The 22,784-nt window shown below is 36.7% G+C and overlaps 1 protein-coding gene across 4 annotated transcripts; it reads left to right on the forward strand.

Moving 5' to 3' along the window:
• Window positions 1-22,451, forward strand: RNF146 (ring finger protein 146). Of its 4 annotated transcripts, none has more exons than XM_012529226.4 (4): window positions 7-102; window positions 5,070-5,152; window positions 8,606-8,714; window positions 20,688-22,451. In XM_012529226.4, coding segments are annotated over exons 3-4 (1,080 nt in total). In that variant the 5' UTR covers window positions 7-102; window positions 5,070-5,152; window positions 8,606-8,712; the 3' UTR covers window positions 21,766-22,451. The 4 variants fall into 4 exon arrangements, with proteins under 4 accessions (XP_004469106.1, XP_012384680.1, XP_071074754.1 ...); XM_071218653.1 differs by lacking the exon at window positions 7-102 and adding an exon at window positions 775-2,930; XM_071218654.1 differs by lacking the exon at window positions 7-102 and adding an exon at window positions 775-1,376.
• The last annotated feature ends 333 nt before the right edge of the window (window positions 22,452-22,784 follow it).

Raw genomic sequence — 22,784 nt, forward strand, 5'->3', positions numbered from 1 at the left:
GCGCGTCGGAGGGTCACGTGACGTTTGCGCGCGTCCCCGGCTGCTGCGGGTTCCGAGGTGGAGAGAAAAGACTGCGAAGTGGCCGCGGCCGAGGCGGGAGAGGTGGGAGTCGGGACAATACGTTCGCGGAAGCAGGGTGGAAGCCAGTCACTCCGGGATCCTAACCCGAGGAGTGCAGGCTCGCTTGCGGTGTCACCCCCGGTCGCGACGCGTCGCCTCGGCCCTGCGCTCGGCGCCTGAGAGGGGCGGCGGCGGCGGGGTCAGGGGCCGGTACGTGGACGGTCGCCCTTGGCCGGCGCGGCCCCGCTGTCTGCGCGGAGGCGGCACGGGACAGCTCTGCCCTGGCCGCCGCCCCCGCCTCGGCTGTTGTCGCAGGCAAGAAGACTGTGACAGGCTCAGCGTGGCCCGCGGTAGCCTCAGCCCCTGCCGTGGGCGACGTCCCAGAGCTGCCTCGGCCGGGGTGCGAGAGGTGGGGCCGCGGCCATTACTGCGCAGCCTCTTCCGCCGGGGGCAGCGTCGCGGCCTCGGTGTGGCAGCGGGTTTTTCTCTCCCCGCTTGGCAATGTTGTCAGTCTTCTACCCGGGGAATCTCCTGGCCTTACGGTTTAGGACGGCGGTGGTTTCGGGGGTAACCTGCTCCCTGTTTCCCGTGTGGTGTCAAACATTTTGTCTTTAGGTCAGATCGAGGCCCGGGTATACCCTGCATTGGGTGAATTTTGTCTTTCCAGGCTGTCTTTAGCTGCTCTTTTCTCTTCCCTCTCTTCTTCCTCCTTAGTATTTGGATCTTGCCTAATACGAAGACAGCGATTCAGCCACCATGTCCTAGTTAAACCCAGCGCTGCATATACCTAGACCTTTGTTTTGACGGTTATGAAAGCATCGGAACAATTAAGAGATCTCCCGGAATACCCGTTGAGCCCCCAACATCTTTAAAAGCGGAGGCTGTTGCTTTGTTCTTCTGGTTGCTGGGTGCTGAGTTCTTTCAACACCACCCCCCCCCCCCCAACCCCCCCCATCCCGTCTGAAAGAGTACGAATCTTCCATTGTTGTCGCTATTTTTTCTTTTTTTTGAAGGCTTCGAAAGAAAGGCCGCACAATGATTTTGGGAGTGTGGAGATGGAGCAGTCCTCCGCACAGATATTCAGGACTTAGAGTTTACATTCACATTCTGACAACTAGATTTCCCCCACTCCCACTGTACATTTTCGTATGTGTTTTTATTTCTCTTTCCCTCAGTGTCATTTTAGTGAGCACTTATTACTCAAGTTTTCAGAGTACGTGTATCTAAGTCGTATTTTTGGAATATTGAAAGTAGTGTGGAACTAAGGGGAGAAGAAATGATAGAACACATTTGATTTTGTATGATTGACATTTCAGGTACTTGACACCCTCTCGGCCCCCGTGTGTGTGTACTGTTTAAATGGGATGTGAAAGTTTAACATTTGCCTTGAAAACAGTATATAATTGCAGAAATTAGATGACTTAAGTCTGTTGTGTCTTTTTAATTTGTATTTAGACTTTTAAAACATGACTTATAGAACCAATGAAGAAAATGACCCACAAGACAAGATTTTTGATGTTTTTATGACTAGCAAAAATTGAGAAGCACATGGGCTCTAAAAAACAGAAAATAGGTCAAGTAAATCTTATTTTAAAAAGAAACCCAGAAGAGTGACTGCCATTCTAAAAATAGATGTCGGTTGTGTTTCTTTTGGCATTGTGCATCTTAAATTGGAGCATTTTGTTAAGCCCCAAACAGTTGGTTTAGAATTCATGTCTCAAATGGGCTAATGTAAGTTATGGGCAAATGGAAAATTTTGAAGGTTTTTTGTTATGATTGTTAAGAACCTGGTAGAATTATAGTCACCAGGAAATCTATTTCTCCAAATAGCTGATCACTAGACAAGAAGAAGAAAAAAAGGAATGATATTTTCTATTTTAGGAGATGTGTCAACTGATAATGTTTGTTTCAGTTTCCACCAACTTAAATTGTCAGAAAAAAAAGAGTTTTTTTGGAAAGAGTCCAAAAAACGTTTTCTTGACTTAGTAGAAGTACAAGATAGAATTAAATCTTTTCTTTGCTTCGTAGCATTCATCTGTACTTTATGTACTAGCCATATGCTAGCTTGAAACGCCTGACACACTGTCACTTGGGAATTTGAATGCTTCCCTCGCGCTCTGTTAGTAATAGGCTGTGCTGAACCTTTTCCACTTTCTTGTTTGGTTCTGTTTGTTACCAAGGAACCTGAATTTGTGAAACTGTGTGGATTAGGAACAGTCTTTATGGGTATAGAAGCTATCTTATTAACATAGGGGCTACAACCATCATCCTTATTTATAGACTTCAGTCTTAGTGACTTATTACTTTTTCGGTTAATTCAGACTAAATCTGTTGTTAAATGTCTCTTAATTAGAGTTACAGAATTACAGAGTGTAAGAACTAAGACATTGGAAGTTATGACTTGACCATGTCACGGATAATTAGGGACAAGACTAGCCTTTCTTATTTTCAAAATGGTGCAGGCTGTGACACTTCTATACTTAATATAAAAATAATATTTATTCACACTCACCTCTCATGTTTTATTAAAATAAAATTTAAGGCCCACATTTGACTTACAGAAGGTTTTAAAACTTTAATGCATGATTGTAAAGATCGTTAAATATTATTTAAAATAGAGTAGTATGAAGTGTTGGGCCCCATTTAGCTGAAATGTGTTTTGACTGTTTCCACAAATGGCCTGTGCTTTCTGTAAGCTGATTTTTAAGAGGAGACAATAGGGAAGGCTAAAAAATGGAAACATTAAGGCATTTAGTTATTTCTATCAATTTGGGACTCCTCATCAAGAAAATTAAGATGTATCTGCTGAAATGCACTGGATTTCTCTACTCCTTTTTCTTTACACCTATTTTATTTAATTGATTGAGTGGGTAAGTGGTTTAAATTCATTGATAATCTTAAAACCCCTTTATGTAATTTTGAATTTTGTCTGCCTTTTTTTCCCAGAATTGTTGTTAAGAGGTAAATTATCTAATTTAACTTTTCTCTTTTTCTGTTACCTTCCTAGTAGATTATTTCTTTGTAAATTTGCACTTAAGGAAGGCACCTTAGCCATCAGCTCATTGGTATTTAGGTGTTAAAACATTGTGATATCTTTTACTGTAGTAAGGCATAAGTTATATTGAGTTTGATATATAATTTACAGTCATTTGCAGAAGCAGGAATTATGTATGTTTGAATTATTTATGTTTGCCAAATTTGTTCTGGCCTGTAGTTAGAATGTCACTTTTCTATCTTAAATCCTCCCTTTGGTTGAAAGAAAGAGATCCCCAGCCCCTTAATTTTTACTGTATCTTTGGTTTCAAATAATGTAGAAGTTTTCTGAGGACTTCTTCACATGACTGTTTTGAATATGAACTGTGATGCCCTGTTGTCCTTATAGTTATATATGTCCTTATATAACCTCAGAGGTTATAGTTGATGGTTTGGTCAACTTTGATCCCAAGGGAATACACATTTTCTTATTTAACAGTGCCCAGTAAAGATGTGGGTAAAGTAACTTGGAGTTCATTTTCTGTATTGATTCCTGTGGTGAATTGAAAGTTTCGGCTACTATCAAGATATCCTATATCTGCATTGTCTCATTGCCCAATATAATAGCCTCTAGCCATGTGTAGCTATTGAGAATATGTAGCTAGTCTGAATTTAGTTGTGCTATAACTGCAAAACTACATGCCAGATTTCAAAGACTAAATACAAAAAAAGTAAAATATTGGGGAGCAGTTGTAGCTCAGTGGTTGAGTGCCTGCTTCCCATGTATGAGGTCCTGGGTTCAACCCATTAATCCTTTCTTTATATTAAGTACATGTTGAAATGATATTTCATATATATTGGGTTAAATTGACTTTACCTGTTTCTTTTTATTAATAATGTGGCTCCTAGAAAATTTTAAATTATATGTGTGGCTTGCCTCATATGACTATTAGTGCTATTTTAGACCTTTTCCCTGACAGACAATGTATAGTAGAAAGGATTTTTTTTCTTTAGATAAACTTAATTTTGAATTTCATCTGCCAATATTTAGTAGGTTTATGACTGGGTAAGCTTGACCTTCTCAACCTAGGTTTCATCATATGTAAAATGAATGTTGTCGTATTTCATCTGGTTGTTCTGAAGATTCAGTGACATAATGGGTCTATTACTGTTTCCCTAACTTTAATATGTATATGATTATCCAGAAAGCTGAGTCATTTCTAAGGAACTGCCAGGTAATGCCGATACTGCTGGTTGGGGAGGGCAGTTTGCATAACTAAGATCAAGATTACTACATAATTTAGTTCCTTTTCCTTCCTCTGCTCTTCATTATCATTTAGTCTCTTGAAAATTATCCCATGCAACATAGATAAAATGGAAAAATCACTGTGGCTTACAAGAGTTACCAAAATTGTATGTACTCTGCACTCTTAGGGATACTGCAGGATTCTTATCCTATAAAGTGTTTTGTCTTCCTTTCACTGAAGTCACATTTGTTGTTGTAGTTTTACTAAATCTCAGTCTAGAATAGCAAATTTGCTTTACAAATGTGTGCTTGAAAGATAATACATAGTTGGAAGTGAAATGATTTTAAGAATGTACTAATAGAATGGGAGTGTAGTATTTGAGATTATTTTATTAAATATTTTGAAGGAAGAAATGGAAATATAAGAGTTTGAAAATTGAAGGAAGGCATTCCTAATATAGTCCTAGAAATTATTTTAGGCCAGCATTGGGAAAAAATCAGCATAAATATTTATGTTTCCTAAAAGAGAACATCATACTGGAATATGGATTAGTGACCTTTAATATGGTCTTTTTGCTACTGAAATTCAACTAAAAGAGAGGGTTGTGATGAGAGTATTCTATTGAAGGAGAAGGATATTGAGGGGGGGCAAGTATTGGTTCATAGTAGATACTTTGCTGTTATTTATTGAATAAATAGGCCTCTGTTCTGTTTGTGTGTGTGTGTATCCGTAAAGTACATTCAGAGATTATGCTATTTTGTGAATAAATCACTTGAATTCATTTACTAGGTCTTCAAGCAAAGGAAGAAAAAGAGAACACTTGTGTGCCCTCGGATTAACTAGAATTTTTAAATTACTGTATTTCTCCTAGGGTATGTATAGCAAAGGTTTTACTTTGATATTTGTGGCAATAGCTTTATTTCAACTACGTGAAATAGTTTTTTAAAAGGGATTACAGCCCCTTTAGGTGTCCAAATATGGGATTTTTAGAGGATTCTCTGTGCATTATCTTGAATCTACTTTGCTTCAGTTATCTTAGAGTCCTTTAAGCATCAAGTCAATACTTGATGTGTAAACCAATGCAAGAGAGAGGGATTAGAAATATGAACAAGTTTTGCTGTAAACGTATTTTATAGGAATAAAAATACACCTATCCATCTGAGTTATTAATATATGAAAAATGATCAAAAATATATTTGAAAGATGAGTTTAATCAATGTTCAGTCAGGTATGTTTTGGGAATATGAGATTAAAATGATGAATTAAAAGATAGACAAGCATAATTACTAACAGTAATACCCAGCAGGAATTATGGACCAAAAAACTCACATATTCAAATTGTGAGTAAAGTAAAAGTGAATTGATTTGAGTGATGATTCAAAGGCCTTTAGGCTGGGTAAAAAATGAAGTGCCTATATAATTTTCCAAACTTTCGTCAGGAAACAAACTGGGCAGATCAAAGAATAACCTGGGATAGTGAAGATTTTACTTTTATGGGGGACGTAACTTTATGATGCTGTTTTGACTGCCTAGAAACCTTTTTCATTTATTCTTGAATTTTTATCTATATTCTGGAGTAATCATTGCCAGTGAACAACAGCTGGGTAAAGGATGTGCTTGCCAAAAGAGATTAAGCTTGACTCTTACTTTTATAAATATAATAACCACCCCCTCTGTTCGATTTTAAATTGTTGAAAGAAAGGATTAGAGGTAGATATATTTGTGTCTCCTGTAAAGCCCAGATAAGTACCTTATTCACAGTTAGAATTCAAATATTGTTTTATGTGAGTAAATAAATTTAGTTCTTAAATACTTCTCTCAATAGTTATTTTAGGAAGTTAGTGTTCCATTCATTCAGCAAATACCAAAATCAACAAAAATTGATTGACAATTTATTAGCCCCTTAGAGATTTAAAAACGGTTCTTATCGTCAGGGGGCTTATTGTCAAATAGAGTGTCAGACTTGCAAACAAATAATTTCACTGTATGTGATAAATTCAGTAATAGTTGTACAAAATATAGGGGAGGGAGCACTTCACTTATTGGAGGTAGTCAGAGAATTGTTAGTGAGGATGCATGGCTGTGCATATTGAAGAGCAAATAGGAGAAGTTCATAAGCTGTAAAGGAGGATGGAATATACAGGCAAGGAGAAAGAACTACAAGGGGAGGTTTGGAAATTATGAGTAATTTTAGTTATTTAGGGTTCAGGTCATTAAGGTCCTTGAATATTTCATAAGAAACTTTGCCTTTATGTTATAGTCTGGGAAAGGAATATAGTTCATATTACCTTTTAAATGTATCACACAGAGACTTGGTGTATGCATTTGAGAGGTGAGGCTGGAGCAAGATAATCAGTTAGGCTGAACATTAGTCCAGGAAAGAGATAACAGAGGTCCAAACTTGGGCCCTAGCAAGGGGAAGACAGTAAAGTATAGATTCTAGCAGTATTTAGGGATAAAATTTGACAAAATTTGGTGTGGTTGGTTGGGAGAAGGGAGGAGGAAAAAGAATTTTCTCTTTCTCCAGTAGTATTTAATGGCCAGAGCATGGAAGCCAAGAAATCACATTGTGAGATTCTTGCAGATTTAGGGTTTTGTGGAGCATGTGCAGATGAGAGACCAGGATGTGAGGGACTGAATGGTTCTGTTAAAAAAAAGAAGTTAAAATGATTGGGCTCTAGGTTGGACAGGGAAGGAAATGAAATTAGAAACAATAAAGGAAAGGAAGTAGTCCAAGGAGGTTCCATTAAGATTAAAGGGCAGCTGTGGGAATGAGTGAATAAGTGAGCTGAAAGAATCAGAGCTTGTGATCTAGTGGGGATTAAGATTTCAGAGAGGCAGCAGTTTTAGATGGCTAGTTCCAAATGTGGCCATAGTATTTTGTTGCTGTACAGAAAGTTAAATTGATTGAATTTGGGATTTTAGGAATTGAAAAGTGAGGACAGTGTTTCTTAAATTCCATTTGAAGGACTACTTCCTTAAGTAATACTTATTGTGAGATACCTTGGCTTCAACCTATACCTGCTGACATAGAATCTCTAGTAGGACCTGGGAATGCATATTTTTAGAAAGCAACTTCAATAATTCTGATGTATAGAAGTTTGGCAAGTTTAAGAACCTCAAAGTTAGGTGTTGGATGGCTCATTCTCAAGAATATTTATATAGGCCCATGGTGATGTCAGGAGTTAGGGTGAAGAGGATGGCCAGTATTGAGAAGATAAATCGATGCCTTAAAGATTGAGAGAGAGCAGCTGGAGGGCATTATGGAATGTACTATAGAGCCAGTGGTAGAGACTTCAAAGAATATGTGTTTTTGTCTGGAGTAATTATGTTGGAAGAGTTGAATGTCGCTCCTGTCATGTATATAGGGAGTGAATAGATATGTGAGAAATGAAATGGTTTTTGTTTTGAGTAGGCTGCAGAAGGGAAATGGAGTCTGCTGTGAAGCTACTGAAATAATAGGCACCTAGAGAGTAAAATGAAAGGATTGGGAGGAAAGTCAGGACAGTGGAGTTCATATCACATAAAGGCTATGTTTGGAAGTTAGACAGTAAACAAAACTTGAAGTTATTCAGAAACTTATGTTGTCAGTTAGTTTTGAAAGGTCTCCAGTTTTGAAAGATTGTTTGTTCTATTAAACATTTGGTGGAGTAAGTTGGCTTTTAGGTAGGGGCCACGTACGATATTAAAATATATACCATTAAATGCTAGAAACTCAAATATCTTAGGGGATAGATGCCTACAGTGTAAGAGGCACATGGAACAGAAAGAAAATTCAGGTTTCTCCTAAATTGTGGTACTGTAAGATCTGTCAGCTCTTTAGTTAACATGTATGCAGTCCAAGTAAATTCTTTATAACATTTTCTTCCTACTGCAGTGGGCATTTTGAAATAAAGGGAGGAAATTCCAATTGAGATACAAGAGGATTAATGGCTGAGATGGTGATTTTGGTTGGTGTCTCTGGATTCCTTGGGTAGGACGCATCTAGAGAGAAAGTTGGCTTAATGGTTGTAAACTTCAGCATACAGTTGTTTAATGCTGTGAACTACCAGGAAGTCCCCAGTGGATGTCTTGATCTTGTCTTTGCACATACTTCCTTATAGGAAGGCAGTGGCAGCTGAATACATTCAGTGTTACAGATGGGCTCCTTTTTGTTGTTATTATTGTTGCTACTTAACAGACTGTTCCTTATAGAAATTGTTTCACTTTTAAGATGAAATTTTCCGCTGAATTTTGTTAAAGGAAAGGATCATACATAATTGACTGATTTTGTTAATTAGTCTGTAGAGAACTTGATGTTGAGATGTTTTCTTTTTGCAACACAGATAAAGAATGAACCAGCAGTGGAAGAGAAAATACTGTAAGCTGGCTGACTGCCGGTGAAGAAGATGGTTTATTTTTGTGGCAGGCATCTGTGGGATCTGTAAAAGAAATGTAAGTAGAGCATCATGGTCTTTTCACAGCTGCACTTAATCAGGTGTATTAGTATAAAAATGCAATAAATCAAATATCTGTCACATTTAGTACTAATTTATAAAAATGAGCACTTTTTTGAGTTATAGGTGCTTTATTGAGTTCACAATTTTTTTTTACTGGATACATATAAAAATTTTTTAATCGTACACTATGTTACACAATATATTTGGTTCATAGTAATGCAACCATACAATATTTGTCTTTTTGTGTCTGGATTGCTTCACTCAGTGAATTGACAATTCTGTTCATGTTCAGTTATTATTAATAGAGATTTCCAAGAATCTAGGGAAATAACTCTAAAAGGTAGAACTGAAAACATTGGAATTTGCTCGCGGAAGGCTAAGAAACTGGAATGATCTCCAGGTTCTCCAGGTTTTGCCTTGTCTTTACCTAGGAATCTGCTAAAATAACCAACCTAAGCAGCCAGTACACAGCTTTCATATTTTCTTATAGATAAAATTACACACATGAACAAAAGAAGAAGTACTTCCAGGTTATAAAAACACTGGTTAATAAAAGTTGTTTGAATAAATTACAGGAATTCCTTCATACCATAATTGATTTTTTAAAATTATTACATTATTGCTTTCTATTCATCATTTATTTACTATGGTCCCAGGTTTTGTTCATTGTGTTTTCCTATCAGTTATTCTTTGTATAATGTGCGTTTAAGTCCTAAATTACTTTTAAGTTGCCCATACTGAATTTCATTGTATTACTGATGAAACATTTTTACAGTGAACAGTATATTTCTCTCTTCCAAAGTAATATGAACACTACCCAACTTGATGTTGTCAATGAAGAATGCAGTGAATGTTTTTCCCAATCTACTTGATGATTACAGTTTTTAAAATAATGGACCAAAGACTGACCCTTGTAAATACATTTCATGTATTTTCCCAGTTGATATTATAACTATATTTATCTACTTTCCAGTGTAATATTCTGGGTATATACTCTCTTTGTAAGAATGACCATATCTTTCCTAGTCAGTATTGAGAAGTTGATAAAAGAAAATTGATACCAATAATCATTTTTCTTTAAAATCAGGGCAAATATGTCTTTTATTTAAAACCATATCCATACATATATAGTTTTATAATTTATACATGTATATATTATATATTGTTGTTTTTTCAGTTCTGTATGTCACGTAGTCTAGGTGCTGAGAGTGTAAAGTCCCTGACATCAAGAAACTAACTATGGTTTAAGCAGAGTGAGAAAAATACCATATAGAGGTAACAAAGTCCTCTTGGAACCCAGAGGAAAAAACTAATTCCATCTGAAGGATAGACAGAAGACCTTTTGGCTTGTGCTTAAAGAGAAATGAAATTTTAATAGACTAAAAAAATTAGAAAATATTTTTCAAACTGTAATGAAGAGGGGCACAGAGGGCCTAAACTTCTGGGCATTTTAGGGGAGTTAGGGAGTAATCTTACATGGAAAAGTAGAGTGTGGGAAAGAGACTTCAGTGTAAGTAAAGGGAAAATGTTTTTTGAGTACCTACTCTCGCCAGGTGCTTACCAGGTGTTTTACTTGGACTCTTTAATTGAATAATTATGTACTACAGTAGTAGCCTCATTTACTGATGAAGAAACAGAATTAGAGATATTAAATCACTTGCTCTAGGCCAGTGATTACCTAGTTTCTCAGAATAATCACCTGGGGCACTTGTTAAAAATACTGATTCCTAGCCCCTAATCCACATGCCTAAATCCAGATTTCCAGGGCAGAGCACAGCAGCTAATTTTCACCTTCAGGTAAATTTAGGAAATGCTGCCCTAGCATCATAATGAAAATAAATGATGGAGCCAGGATTTTACCTAAGTCTGATTTATTCTAAAGACTGTATCAAAGTTCTTGAAAGCCCGTGCTTAGGAATTTGGATTAGACTATGTAGGCAGTAGGAACCTGTTGAAAGTTGAGGACTAATTAGTTGAACTAAGGAAAGACCAGCAGGAAAGAAAACTGAAGTCAGGGAGGCCAGTTTAGAGGTCAGTGTTTTGTACCAGAGAGTGTGTCCAAAAGGCCAAAATTAGTTAAAGGCTTTGGGAATGAAAGGGATACATATTCTAAAAAAGTTTCTGTCATAGAATAGGAGGAGGCAGGGGATAGGGAAACAATGAGGTGACTCCAAGTTTTACCCAAGTTAGAGAACAAGAAGAGGCTCCCTTTCATGGGAGCAGATACTATTTATTATGTTTAATTTAAGGTGATTGGAGGATGTTTTGAATACAGAATTGGAAATACAGGTTTTGGATGAAGCAGTTTGAATATTATGGGAATCATGCAGGTTTATATACATTAATTTGAAATACTGAGTAGACTTTTCCAAGCATAGAGTATAGTATGGACATATTCTACATATCCATGTAGACATATACAGAGCATTATGAGGAACACTTATATTTAAGGGAAGCTAGAGAAGATGAAAAAGATAAAAGAAAATGGAGACATGGGAGAGAATACTAACATGGAAATGAAGGATACAAATTTTTAGAAAAATAGTAGATGGCTAATAGTATTCAATGCAATTACATCAAATAGACTGAGGTTGAAAGAGGCCATTATAAATAGCATGCTAGCTAACTTAGGGAGAGAGTCTTAAGAGACATTAGGGATAGTCAAGGGGTTAGCTTTGAAAGCAACTAGTGATACTCCATCCTGAGCTAGGAGGAATGATGATAAGGTAAAGTGAAGATAAAGATAAATTTTGAGGATTCAATTTGAGCTTGTCTAATTACTCAGTAATATTATTAGGAGGGTGGGAAAGTTTTGTCATTGACTTTGGGCAAGTAGGGAAAAAGATGCCTTGGCTAAGTAAAAAAGTACTGATAGTAGGCTTGAAGGTCCAGCTGAGGTGGGATATCAAAATAGCTAATTCTGGCGTTCACAACTTTTACACAATACAATTCACTACTGAAGTGGAACTTTTCATGGGTCGAAGGATAATTTTTAGAAGTCTCCTTGCTTGACCCTCCTTTCTCTCAAATGTCTCCCCCTCTTGACTTTTGTGGTAGTGTTCTCTCCTGATCCTCATCCCTCTCTTGACAATTCCTTACATCCTTTGTAGGCTCTTTTGCCTCATTTTAAATGTGGTAGTAATCCAGGGTTCTGTGGTTGACCCTCTCTACATTCATCCACTTTCATGGTTCTGAGGACTATTTATGTGTTGGTGACTCATCGAACTTTTCTCAGCATAGATTTCTTCAAAGCAGCAGTCTTTTATATTCAACTGCCATCTAGCTATCTCTACCTGGAGACTATAAATATCTGAAAGTCATTATATCTGATAAAGAACTCTCCTCAAATTTTGAGTCTTGGTCATCAGTATCATCAGCTATCAGTAACCAAATTCTTTGTTTCCTTACCATTTCTCATATCCCACTCTTGGAACCTTACATCAGTACTCCCTACCCACCCATTATAATTTTATACCTTATACCTAGGGTTTTTTGTTCTGTTGTGTTTTGTTTGCCTCTTTCCCCCTACTAAGCCTTCCTTTAAACTGTTGTCTGAATGATCTAGATAAATTACTAAGTTGACTTTCACTTCCTGATATAAAGCCTTTCAGTCAATTCTTATTGCCTTTGTAGGAGTTCATACATGAACCAGCTTCATGGAGCTTCTTGAATTCCCTGAAATTAAATGTAGGATTTCATAAAATTGCTAATAAGTCTGTGACCTAAAATTGTTTAAGAACCATTGGCCTTTAGAATGAAAGTCTAAACTCATTAATAATAACATACTGTTCAAGGGCTTTGCAGCACCTCTCCTAAATGTTTCTGTCCCTTCTCTGCAAGTAATCATTCCTTCCTTTATGCTCTCCGGTATCTGTTATGCTAATCATAATACTAATAAGTAATGCATGTGTTCATTAACTTAACTGTCCCTGCATTTTGATAGCAAGTATTGTTATACTGCATCTCCTTCTTTTAGTGCTGGAGGCTCAGTAGATTCACAAATAATTTTTCCCTTTGTCCAGAATTGAAACTAAGCAAAGAGAAATACTGCAAGGGACAGAGCTATAGATAAAATTACATTCCTTTCTGAATCAGTCTGAAATTTCGTACAACTTACTGAACTTTTATCTTTTCTAAAATTATTTATGGTAGCTCTTAATCCTTGTACAGCCAGAATTATTTTGGAAGCAATTTGTAGTAGTTACGCATTCAGATGCTGGAGTCAGGGTATCTAGATTTGAATGAAGCTGGCTTTCTTATTTGATGAGTCTGTGACTTTTGGCATATCTTGCAAGGTTTTAATACCTTAGTTTCCTCATCTGTAAAATAAGGAAAATAATTGATCCATTCTTTATAGGGCAATGTGAGGATTAAATATGAAGTGGTTCAAACAGTGCCTGGCACATACTATAAATCAATAAATGTCATTCATTATATTTATGTTTTAGTGTAAAAATATGTCAACAAACAGATGCTATACACCTATCATTTATAAGACACTGCAAGATGAAAAGTTAAAAATTCTATGTCTTTAACTTTAAGGTCTAATGAAATGGTTATTATAAATTAAATCTTCAAATTATATTTTTGACTAGTATTACATTTGATGCTGCTAATATTCCAGCAGAACTAAAGATATAAGGATTCTTTTCTTTGAAAAAACAGAATATGATGACATTATTTTTGGTAGGTCTGCACAGCTCTAATTTTAAAGCGACATGTTAATTATTCTGTTGCTTTTTTTGTGTTTGTAATTGGATTGTGAGCCTAGATTTGAAGAAAAATCCAGTTTTTAATCATCTAAATTTCTTTTGTTGTCTAACTAGTTCTTCAATACTAGGTCTACTAAAGATTTTTTTTTGTTTATAATAATTTTACTTTTGATTAGGTGTCTAACAAAATCTAAGTACTTTGATATTTTGACTCATGCTACCCATATCCCTCTATATTTTGGTCTTCCAGAAATATTTTACATGGTTTATCTATGGAGAGAATAAGGAAATTTATGCTTAAAAGTGAAACTATAACGAGTAATTTAGTTGGTATTATTATTTGAAAATGAGTGCTATGTTTATGTTCATTAGCAGAGTTGAATTAACTCCCACCCAAATTTCCATATGTGAAATTATTCTTAATTTTGTAACCAGGAAATAAATTCCCTTTTTCACAATGATCTCTGGAATTTCTCATGACATTGATTAGATAGAGAATACCACTCTTTGATTGTCATTAACTCTTTTCCTTATTCTAAAAAAAGCAAGGGGCATGTTCATTTCTCATTGAGGTATTGGTATGATTTTCTACACATGCACAAATTTAACCTTCAACCTATTTGAAGATCATTGAAACCATGCAAACTAGAGAATTTGTATAGTATATTAAAATTATATTGAAAATAGCCTCAAAGTATGTATTATAGGTCGGACAAATGTTTTTTGGGGGAGTGTTTTGTCTTTATCTTGTACATCTTGTCTGTTTCATGTGCCTCATCTGGAATTATATAGGAAATGTTACCTAAGTTTTTCTCCCAAATTTTTAGTGGGTGATAGACTAACTGTATATATTGATTTTTTGGGTCAATTTTACTTAAACCCAATGGGGTTTGAGGATTTTATATTTAAAAGCATGGCATTGGTTCAACTTATATGTTGGCATCTTATTTACATTTTACCAGCCTTTTATTTTTCTTTATAAAGTTTTAAATTTACTACCCTGTTCCTTGTCAAGAAAATAACCTGAACAGTTTATAATGTGGACTTAATATATATGATATTGCTGTGTTTTCAAGGCATTTGCCCATTTCTCCATTTTTGTCTTATTAATAGAATCAAGCATCTTTCTTCTTCAGTTATTTAAATTATTACTTGTAGATGGATGGCTTTCATATTTTCTTTTTCTTAATTGGAGCTTTAAATAAATATGGGAATTTTTAAAAAGATTTTCAGGAATTTCATTGACATCTAATTCCTTTAAGTTAAAGACGTGGAAGAATATACATATTAATTGTTCTCCCATACTATACCTAATTTTCTTTTTGTTAGCAAAATGTTTAAAGTTATCCCTAAATTTTTATTCTTGGAGTTGTTTTCTATTCTTGAGATTGACCTGTATATAATGTAGTTTTACCAGTAAAAATAAATAGGTATACTGTGTGATCAGCATGTAATTAGACATTGTAGAGGAAGCTTAAAATAGTTTTATGCTTTCATTTATGTAATATATTGTGGTTTCACAGTAATTTTGAGTCAGAAGGAGGCATTACTGCCATTTACTAATGAAAAAACTGAAGTTCCCAGAGGTAGGATGTATGTGGTATGAGTGAATTAGTGAGATTTTCATTTTAATCTCTTAATGGGTCATTGGGTATCTGCTTTTAGTTTTTGACAGAAGTAAAAGTAAAGAACATAGCTTGATAAGATGACCTGAGACTGACAAAAGTATTCTTAATATTTTGCCAAATAGCAATTAAAATATGTGGTACTCTTTCTTTGGCCATTTGGGGAACTACTAAGATTTTGTATTTAAACAAGTGCATATGGGTTTTTGAGAACCTAACAAAATGTTGTACAAACAAAACTTGCTGCACAGCTAATTTTTTTTGTAAGAAGAGTTGGGGGACGTTAATTGACTGGTCAGGTATCATGTTGTACTTTAATAAGTAAATGTTGTTTTAAGTTACAGGCTCTTTGAAGATAAGGATTTATTTTATAGTAACAGCTCCTGTAGTGCCTAAAACATAATAAGAGGTATATTTGGTTGATTTAGAACTTCCCATAGGTTAAGAAAAATTGATGTATCTTGTTGGTTTCTTTCTGTAAACTAGAGTTTCTGGCAAAGGTTGATTGAAAATGTAATAAAAGGTTGAAAAGAGTGGTAAATGGCAGAAATACTTGCCTTTGAAATTACGTAAGAAATTATGTAAGTGAAAACAAAACTATTATTTTAAATCCTCCTCTGCAGTATCTCATTGTTTCAGTTTTCTCTTACTAAAACAAATACTGTATATTCGGTTGGCTTAAACAGTGGGAATTTATTGACTCATGGTTTTGAGAGTAAAAGAAGTACAGAATTGAGGCATCAGCAAGGCAGTGCTTTCTCTTAGAAGTCTGTGGTAATCTAGGGCTGGCTGCCACTGATCTGTGGGTCCTTGGCTTTTCTGTCACATGCAGTGCCTATGGCGGTATCTTCTCCTTTCTCTTCCAGGTTCCATTAACTTTCAACTTCTGGCTGCTGCTTGTGACTTCTCTCTCTGGCTTTTTCCATAAGGCTTCCGGTAATAGGATTGAGACCCATCCTGATTCAGTTGGGCCATACCTCAACTGAAGTAACCATATCAAAAGGTCCTATTTACAGTGGGCTAATACCCATAGGAAGAGATTGATTAGAACATATTTTTCTGGGGTACATAACTCCAAGCCACTACACTAAATGATTACTCTTTCCAGTGATACTATGTATTGCTTCCTTTTCTAGATAAGTACAATCTTTTTTTTTTTAAATCATTTTTCAACATTGCCTGTTGAGGAATCAAGGAGACAGAAAAAGCAGTAAGAGAATAGGGTCTGTTTGATTATATGTGCTAAAAGCCCAAGAGTATTATTTTTTCAGATTGCTCCTTATTACTTATTAAAATTATGGTGAAAAAATAGGAGTCTACATGGCTGAGGTTCAGGGCTTGCATTCAGCGCTTTTACCTCTTCTTTGGTTTGTGCCTTCTTTTTCTTGGCTTCACTCTGGGGGGTACTGGAGCACCCACTGGCCAAAGACAGCTTTGACTTTTTCTGTGGTGGGGTAGACTGTGGTGACTTGCCTGGTTATCCTTTTCAGGAAGATCTTTCTGATACTGCTTTTTACCAACAGGGTTTTTGGGAGCCACAAGTGGCTTCATTCATCTGGGACTGCGTCCAGTGTTTCTTTTAAAGCTTTTGGGTCTTCACAGGGGTGCTGGGGCTTGTGGCAGGGGTGTTGGTGGCAGGGTTCTTGGCAGCAAACCTCCTCTTCACCTGGGACTGGGCTGGGACCTCAGCCTTCATCCTTTTCCTCCTCTTGCCTGAGGTTAGGGGCTGCTCCCCAAGGCAAGCCTCTTGCTCTGTGGTTTTCTCCAACTTGCATTTCTTGGTGTCTCTAGCAGGAATCCCTTTTTATTCCACTTCATGCTAACAGTTCTCTGAGAGGCACTGGTGACTTCCTTGACATCCTTCTCTCACTTGGTGTGCTGGACTCCCAGGAACATCAAGATCTGCCAGCAGAGGTGGCTAGAGCCGGTTGAATGCTTCCCTTGCTGCAGGTCGGGCTGGAGGCCCTGCAGCAAGCCCAGTACCACCATGGTCAGGTCCAAGGCCTGATTCTGTTGATGCACAGTCCTAAGAAGTGCAACGAGCAGTTCTGAGGTGGATGGCTCTTTCTGTTGCTCAGACTTGGTCTGCACCTTTCCCAGTGTCTGCTGATTCTCAGACCTTTACCAGGACCTGGCCAATCAGCTTTTTCCCCTCAGGGTTCTCAAAGCACAGCTTTAGCTCCTATGTGGGCAGGGCCCCACTGGGCCTGTCATATACTAAGATTATTGTTTTAAGTGGTGATTGGTATAAACATTTTTATTAAATATCCCTTTTGTAACCACTGAACTCATTTTTGAGTGCTAAATCTTGGAAAATAGCAAAGGTCCTTGTAATTAAGTTCTAATTAAATTCTAAATATCTTGCATTTAAAATGACAGTTAACTTGTTTAGAAAGGTTATCACCTACTTTAAATAGCAGTTAGTTCATGGTTTCCAGTCTCTGATAACTTAACCTGTTTCTTTTTTTTTTTTTTTTTTAGATTTCCTTTTTTATTTTTATTTTTTATTGACTTTGTAATAATATTACATTAAAAATATATATGTGAAGTGACATTCAACCCCACCCCCCCACCCCCCCTCTCCCCCCCCCAACAACACTCGTTTCCATCATCATGACACATCCATTGGATTTGGTAAGTACATCTTTGGGCACCTCTGCACCTCATAGACAATGGTTCACATCATGGCCCATACTCTCCTCCATTCCATCCAGTGGGCCCTGTGAGGATTTACAATGTCCGGTGATTACCTCTGAAGCACCATCCAGGGCAGCTCCATGTCCCAAAGACGCCTCCACCTCTCATCTCTTCCTGCCTTTCCCCATACCCATCGTCCACCATGTCCACTTTTCCCAATCCAATGCCACCTCTTCTATGTGGACATTGGATTGGTTGTGTCCATTGCACCTCTATGTCAAGAGGAGGCTCAGATTCCACATGGATGCTGGATGCAATCCTCCCATTTTCAGTTGTAATCACTCTAGGCTCCATGTTAACCTGTTTCTTAATCATTTTAATTATCACTGATCTATTCTCTTCACCATTTTCTCTCACTTTTAAAATATTTGATTTCCTGTGGAATTTTTTTTACTAGGGTACAGTAGCTTTCATGATTCAGCTTCCCATTGTCTTTAAATCTTCATCTCCTGCTCTTTCTTCTGTGCTTGTATATACATTTCTTTACCTGGAAATCTTAGCTCCCCAGTTGCCCACATCCATGCTTTCTAATCTGTCTGCATTCTCTCATCTCTTTTGTCTGTATTACTTTTAGTAAATATCTTTAGCACATTTTTGTTATTATAGGAATCAGGCCATACTGTGAATCTTTGCTTGCATGTATCCTGCTTTATTTTAATGTAGTAGCTGTGTGTCTTTAGGTCCGTCAATACTTAACATTGTATATGGACCGTATTAGGTGTTTAGTAGTAAATGTTTATTTGAATTGATAAGGCATAAGGTCCAAAGTTTAAGTCAGTGTTTCCGTTCAGTATTGCTTGTTTGAAAAATCTTGTCTTTTTTTCTTTCTCCCTCCTCTTCAGTCAACTTTAATATTCATCTCATTTTCTTCCTTGCTCTAATGGTCCTATATGATCATAACTTTTATAGAGCTTTAGTGATTACAAAGTGGTTCCTATTTTTTGTGGGGGTTTTTTTTTGTTGTTGTTTTTTTTTTTCCCCTTTTACTATTCTCAACTGTGTAAACTCTGATTTGGAGATAAGGAAATACATTGTTTAAAGTGCCTGTGAGCATATAATAAATGAGGGAGGCTTAAGACTCAGATTTTTAGATTTTTTTTCTGGTATTGATGTCACTGTGTAACAGCTGCCTTCAAGTTCTCTCTCCTTTGGCTGGCTGCAACTTTTCATTGTATGGTTTTTCAGTGTGCTTCTCCAAGGCTGATCTTTAAGTGTGCTGACAAATTTCTATAAGTATAAATGCTTAAAAAAAAGTTTTTATCAGTTAGATGGTTTAATTTAAAGTTATTTAAAAATAAACTTCCAGTATATATCTTAAAAAGTTATATTCCTTGAAAAGCCATATTCATATTATCATATACTTTGTGCTGGCTGCCAGTCCTGTTCTAGATTCTGGGAATATAGTGATGAGCCAGAAGATTCCTGGCCCCTGCCCTTCCCCTGCTTACGTAGAAGACACATTAACAGTATAATCATACAAATAAGTAAAACTTTGCAAGTCTGATAAATGCTAGGAATGAGAAGTACATGGTAGAAAGAAATGAATAAAATAGGTTAACTTGACATGTTACGGAGATTTTCCCAAGGAGGGTAAAGATGGGTAGTAGTTTGCTGGCAGGGGAAGGGGGAAGGCAGATAACAAAGTGTATCATATAGAGGAAAGGTAAGATTGGAGGGAATTGCCGTTGTGACCAGAAGCCTGATCACAGGGAAGTTTTAATGTGAGATAAGGCTTGTGGGGTGGGGGCCAGACCAAACGGGATGCAGAACCTTGGGAGAGATTCTGGTCTTTAAACTCAACTTTTTAAGTAAGGGGTATGACTGGACCAGTTAAAAGTCATATGCAGTCATTTAATAAACAATGTTTGGTGGTCACAGAAGGGGTGGACATGGAGACTAGATGGATTCAGGAGTAAGGAGATAATATTGATGAAGACTTGCTGATTTTCTACATGGGGGGTAAGAGAAGGGCGATTTCAAGGATGACTTACAGATTTCTGGCTCAGGTAAGTAGACAGAAAGTTGGTGGCACCAGAAGATTCTTTGGGGGTAGAGGAAGCAGGTCATAAGTTCAGTTTAGGTGCCTTCATGACATCCAAAAAGAGATCTAAAATATTAGAATTATATAATTTTTAAGTATTTTAGGTATATAATCATAATTTATATTTTTACATACAAATATGAAATTAGAAATTTAGGTCTAGGGCTGAATGGAGAGATTTGGGGTGCTGACATGTGAGTCATTTGGATATAGGCAGTAATTGGATGTAGCCATGAATGCAGATGAGATCATTCGGAAACAGTATAGCAAGAAGAGCATATGGTTTAGAAAAAGGATCACTAGAAGAAGTATTTCATGGCAAGGGAGTGGTCAAGTGTGTTTGAAAGACTGGTTTAACCAGTGTTTTTAGTATATAGCATGGGTAGGGAACTTCTAATGCAGCTTTTTTCTTAATTTCATATGGTCTACTTTTCAAGTACCAAAAGCATATTAAAATACATAGGGCAATATGTGCAAAATTGCCACAAGTAATACAAGAGGCTGCAGAATTGTCACTTTCTGTAATTTTGTCTGAATCACTCTTACATCCATTTTCTTTTTCTCTAGCTACTTCCAAACTGATCATAGCATCAATCTAGAATGGATTATATACATATTTGAATCTTTGCATTTAATACCATTTTATAAATTCTGTGACTTGTAGAAGTATATTTTTAAAAATCTATACCGTGATTGTATTTGTTTTACATTTGTATGCCTCCTGCAAGTAACACCTATCAAAGATTTCTTCAGTTTTTTTCTACTTTCATTTTTGTATCCCAATTGTCTAGTATTGTGGTTTTCATATAGTAATGTTTTCAGGTTGTTGAATTAAGATGTTGGAAGTATTAAAACAAGGTTTTAATTATATGTATTTTCTCTAATTTTCTTAGGATGGCTGGCTGTGGTGAAATTGACCACTCAGTAAACATGCTTCCTACAAACAGGAAAGCCGAGTCCTGTTCTAATACCGCACCTTCTCTAGCTGTCCCTGAATGTGCCATTTGTCTGCAAACATGTGTTCACCCAGTCAGTCTGCCTTGTAAGCATGTTTTCTGCTATCTATGTGTGAAGGGAGCTTCATGGCTTGGAAAACGGTGTGCCCTTTGTCGACAAGAGATTCCTGAGGATTTTCTTGATAAACCAACCTTGCTGTCACCAGAAGAACTCAAGGCTGCAAGTAGAGGAAATGGTGAATATGCGTGGTATTATGAAGGAAGAAATGGGTGGTGGCAGTATGACGAGCGCACTAGTAGAGAGCTGGAAGATGCTTTTTCCAAAGGTAAAAAGAGCACTGAAATGCTAATTGCTGGGTTTCTCTATGTTGCTGATCTTGAAAATATGGTTCAGTATAGGAGAAATGAACATGGACGTCGCAGGAAGATTAAACGGGATATCATAGATATACCAAAGAAGGGAGTAGCTGGACTTAGGCTGGACTGTGACTCTAATACCGTAAACTTAGCAAGAGAGAGCTCTGCTGATGGAGCGGACAGTGTATCAGCACAGAGTGGAGCTTCGGTTCAGCCTCTAGTGCCTTCTTCTGTAAGGCCCCTAACTTCAGTAGATGGTCAGGTAACGAGCCCTGCAACACCATCCCCTGATGCCAGCACTTCTCTGGATGACTCTTTTGCTCATTTACAACTGAGTGGAGACAGCATAGCTGAAAGGAGTCATAGGGGAGAAGGAGAAGAAGATCATGAATCACCATCTTCAGGCAGGGTACCAGCACCAGACATCTCCACTGAAGAAACCGAATCAGATGCCAGTAGTGATAGTGAGGATGTGTCTGCGCTGGTTGCACAGCACTCCTTGACCCAACAGAGACTTTTGGTTTCTAATGCAAACCAGACAATAGCCGATCGATCGGATCATTCAGGAACTGATCGCTCAGTAGCAGGAGGTGCAACAGTGAGTGTTAGTGTCAGATCTAGAAGGCCTGATGGACAGTGCACAGTAACTGAAGTTTAAATAAATGTAGCCTTCAGCCACATGTTCAAGGTTGAAATGGTTATCTGTAAATTTCTGCCCACGTAACATTATACTCATCCCTAGTAGTGCATTCTGGGAGTGGGGGTGGGAAGGGGTATGGGCAAGATAGACCTGTAATTAAAATGTCTTAACATGTCTCTGTTGAGAAATTTATTTAATGTAAGGAACTTGGGTGTTAATAGTTGAGAGCTGTTTAGTAATAACCCAGTTTTCTTGAGGTCTGTTTATTTTATAAGATTTTTTAAAAGTTTTTTCTTTTGTTCTTTTGGCCAGTGTATATTATCTGTGCATTAACAGTCCTCATCCAACTCTTGCATTGTGTGTTATTTTTCTGCATGGATTGACATAAAATCATTACTAAAATTTGGCACCTATGAGATATTTGGTATCAGTATGAGCAGGAAGCTTAATTTAATGTGAGAATAGATGAGAATTTGGGATTTCAAAATAGATGAATAAAAACCATTTTAGAGTAAAGTTACTGAAATAGAAATGTAAAGAAAACAGCTAATTACTTATATTTTGGGGTTTTATCTGTAACACACTTCATGGCGTTTTCATAGGCTTTGCTGTCTAGTCCTTGTAGTTTTGAGATTTCTCTCAATCCACATTTTTCTTTTGATTACAGAATTTATAATTTAATAAATACTCCAATTTATCAAAAATAATTTGTCTCTTGTTTGAGTCTGGAAATGGGATGGAAACATTTCAGTGTTTTAGCCAAAGCTCACGAAAGAAAGGTTTGGTGATTTGAATTGGTAGAATTCTGCTTAAACAGTCAACTGCTCAGAAGTTTTTTCTTCATAGAGAATATATAAGCAGAATGTACAGGCAGTATGTGTGGAGGAAATATGTATGGAAATAAAACTAAAACCTAAAACACTTAAGGGCTTAAATTTCATAGATGATAACAGAAGCCATTACCAGTCTTTGTTGGTGGTGTGACACCTGGATTAAATGCTAGACTTATTTATAAACACCATTAATGGACAAAAATT

This window comes from Dasypus novemcinctus, chromosome 11, assembly GCF_030445035.2.
Source record: "Dasypus novemcinctus isolate mDasNov1 chromosome 11, mDasNov1.1.hap2, whole genome shotgun sequence".
NCBI lineage: Eukaryota > Metazoa > Chordata > Mammalia > Cingulata > Dasypodidae > Dasypus > Dasypus novemcinctus.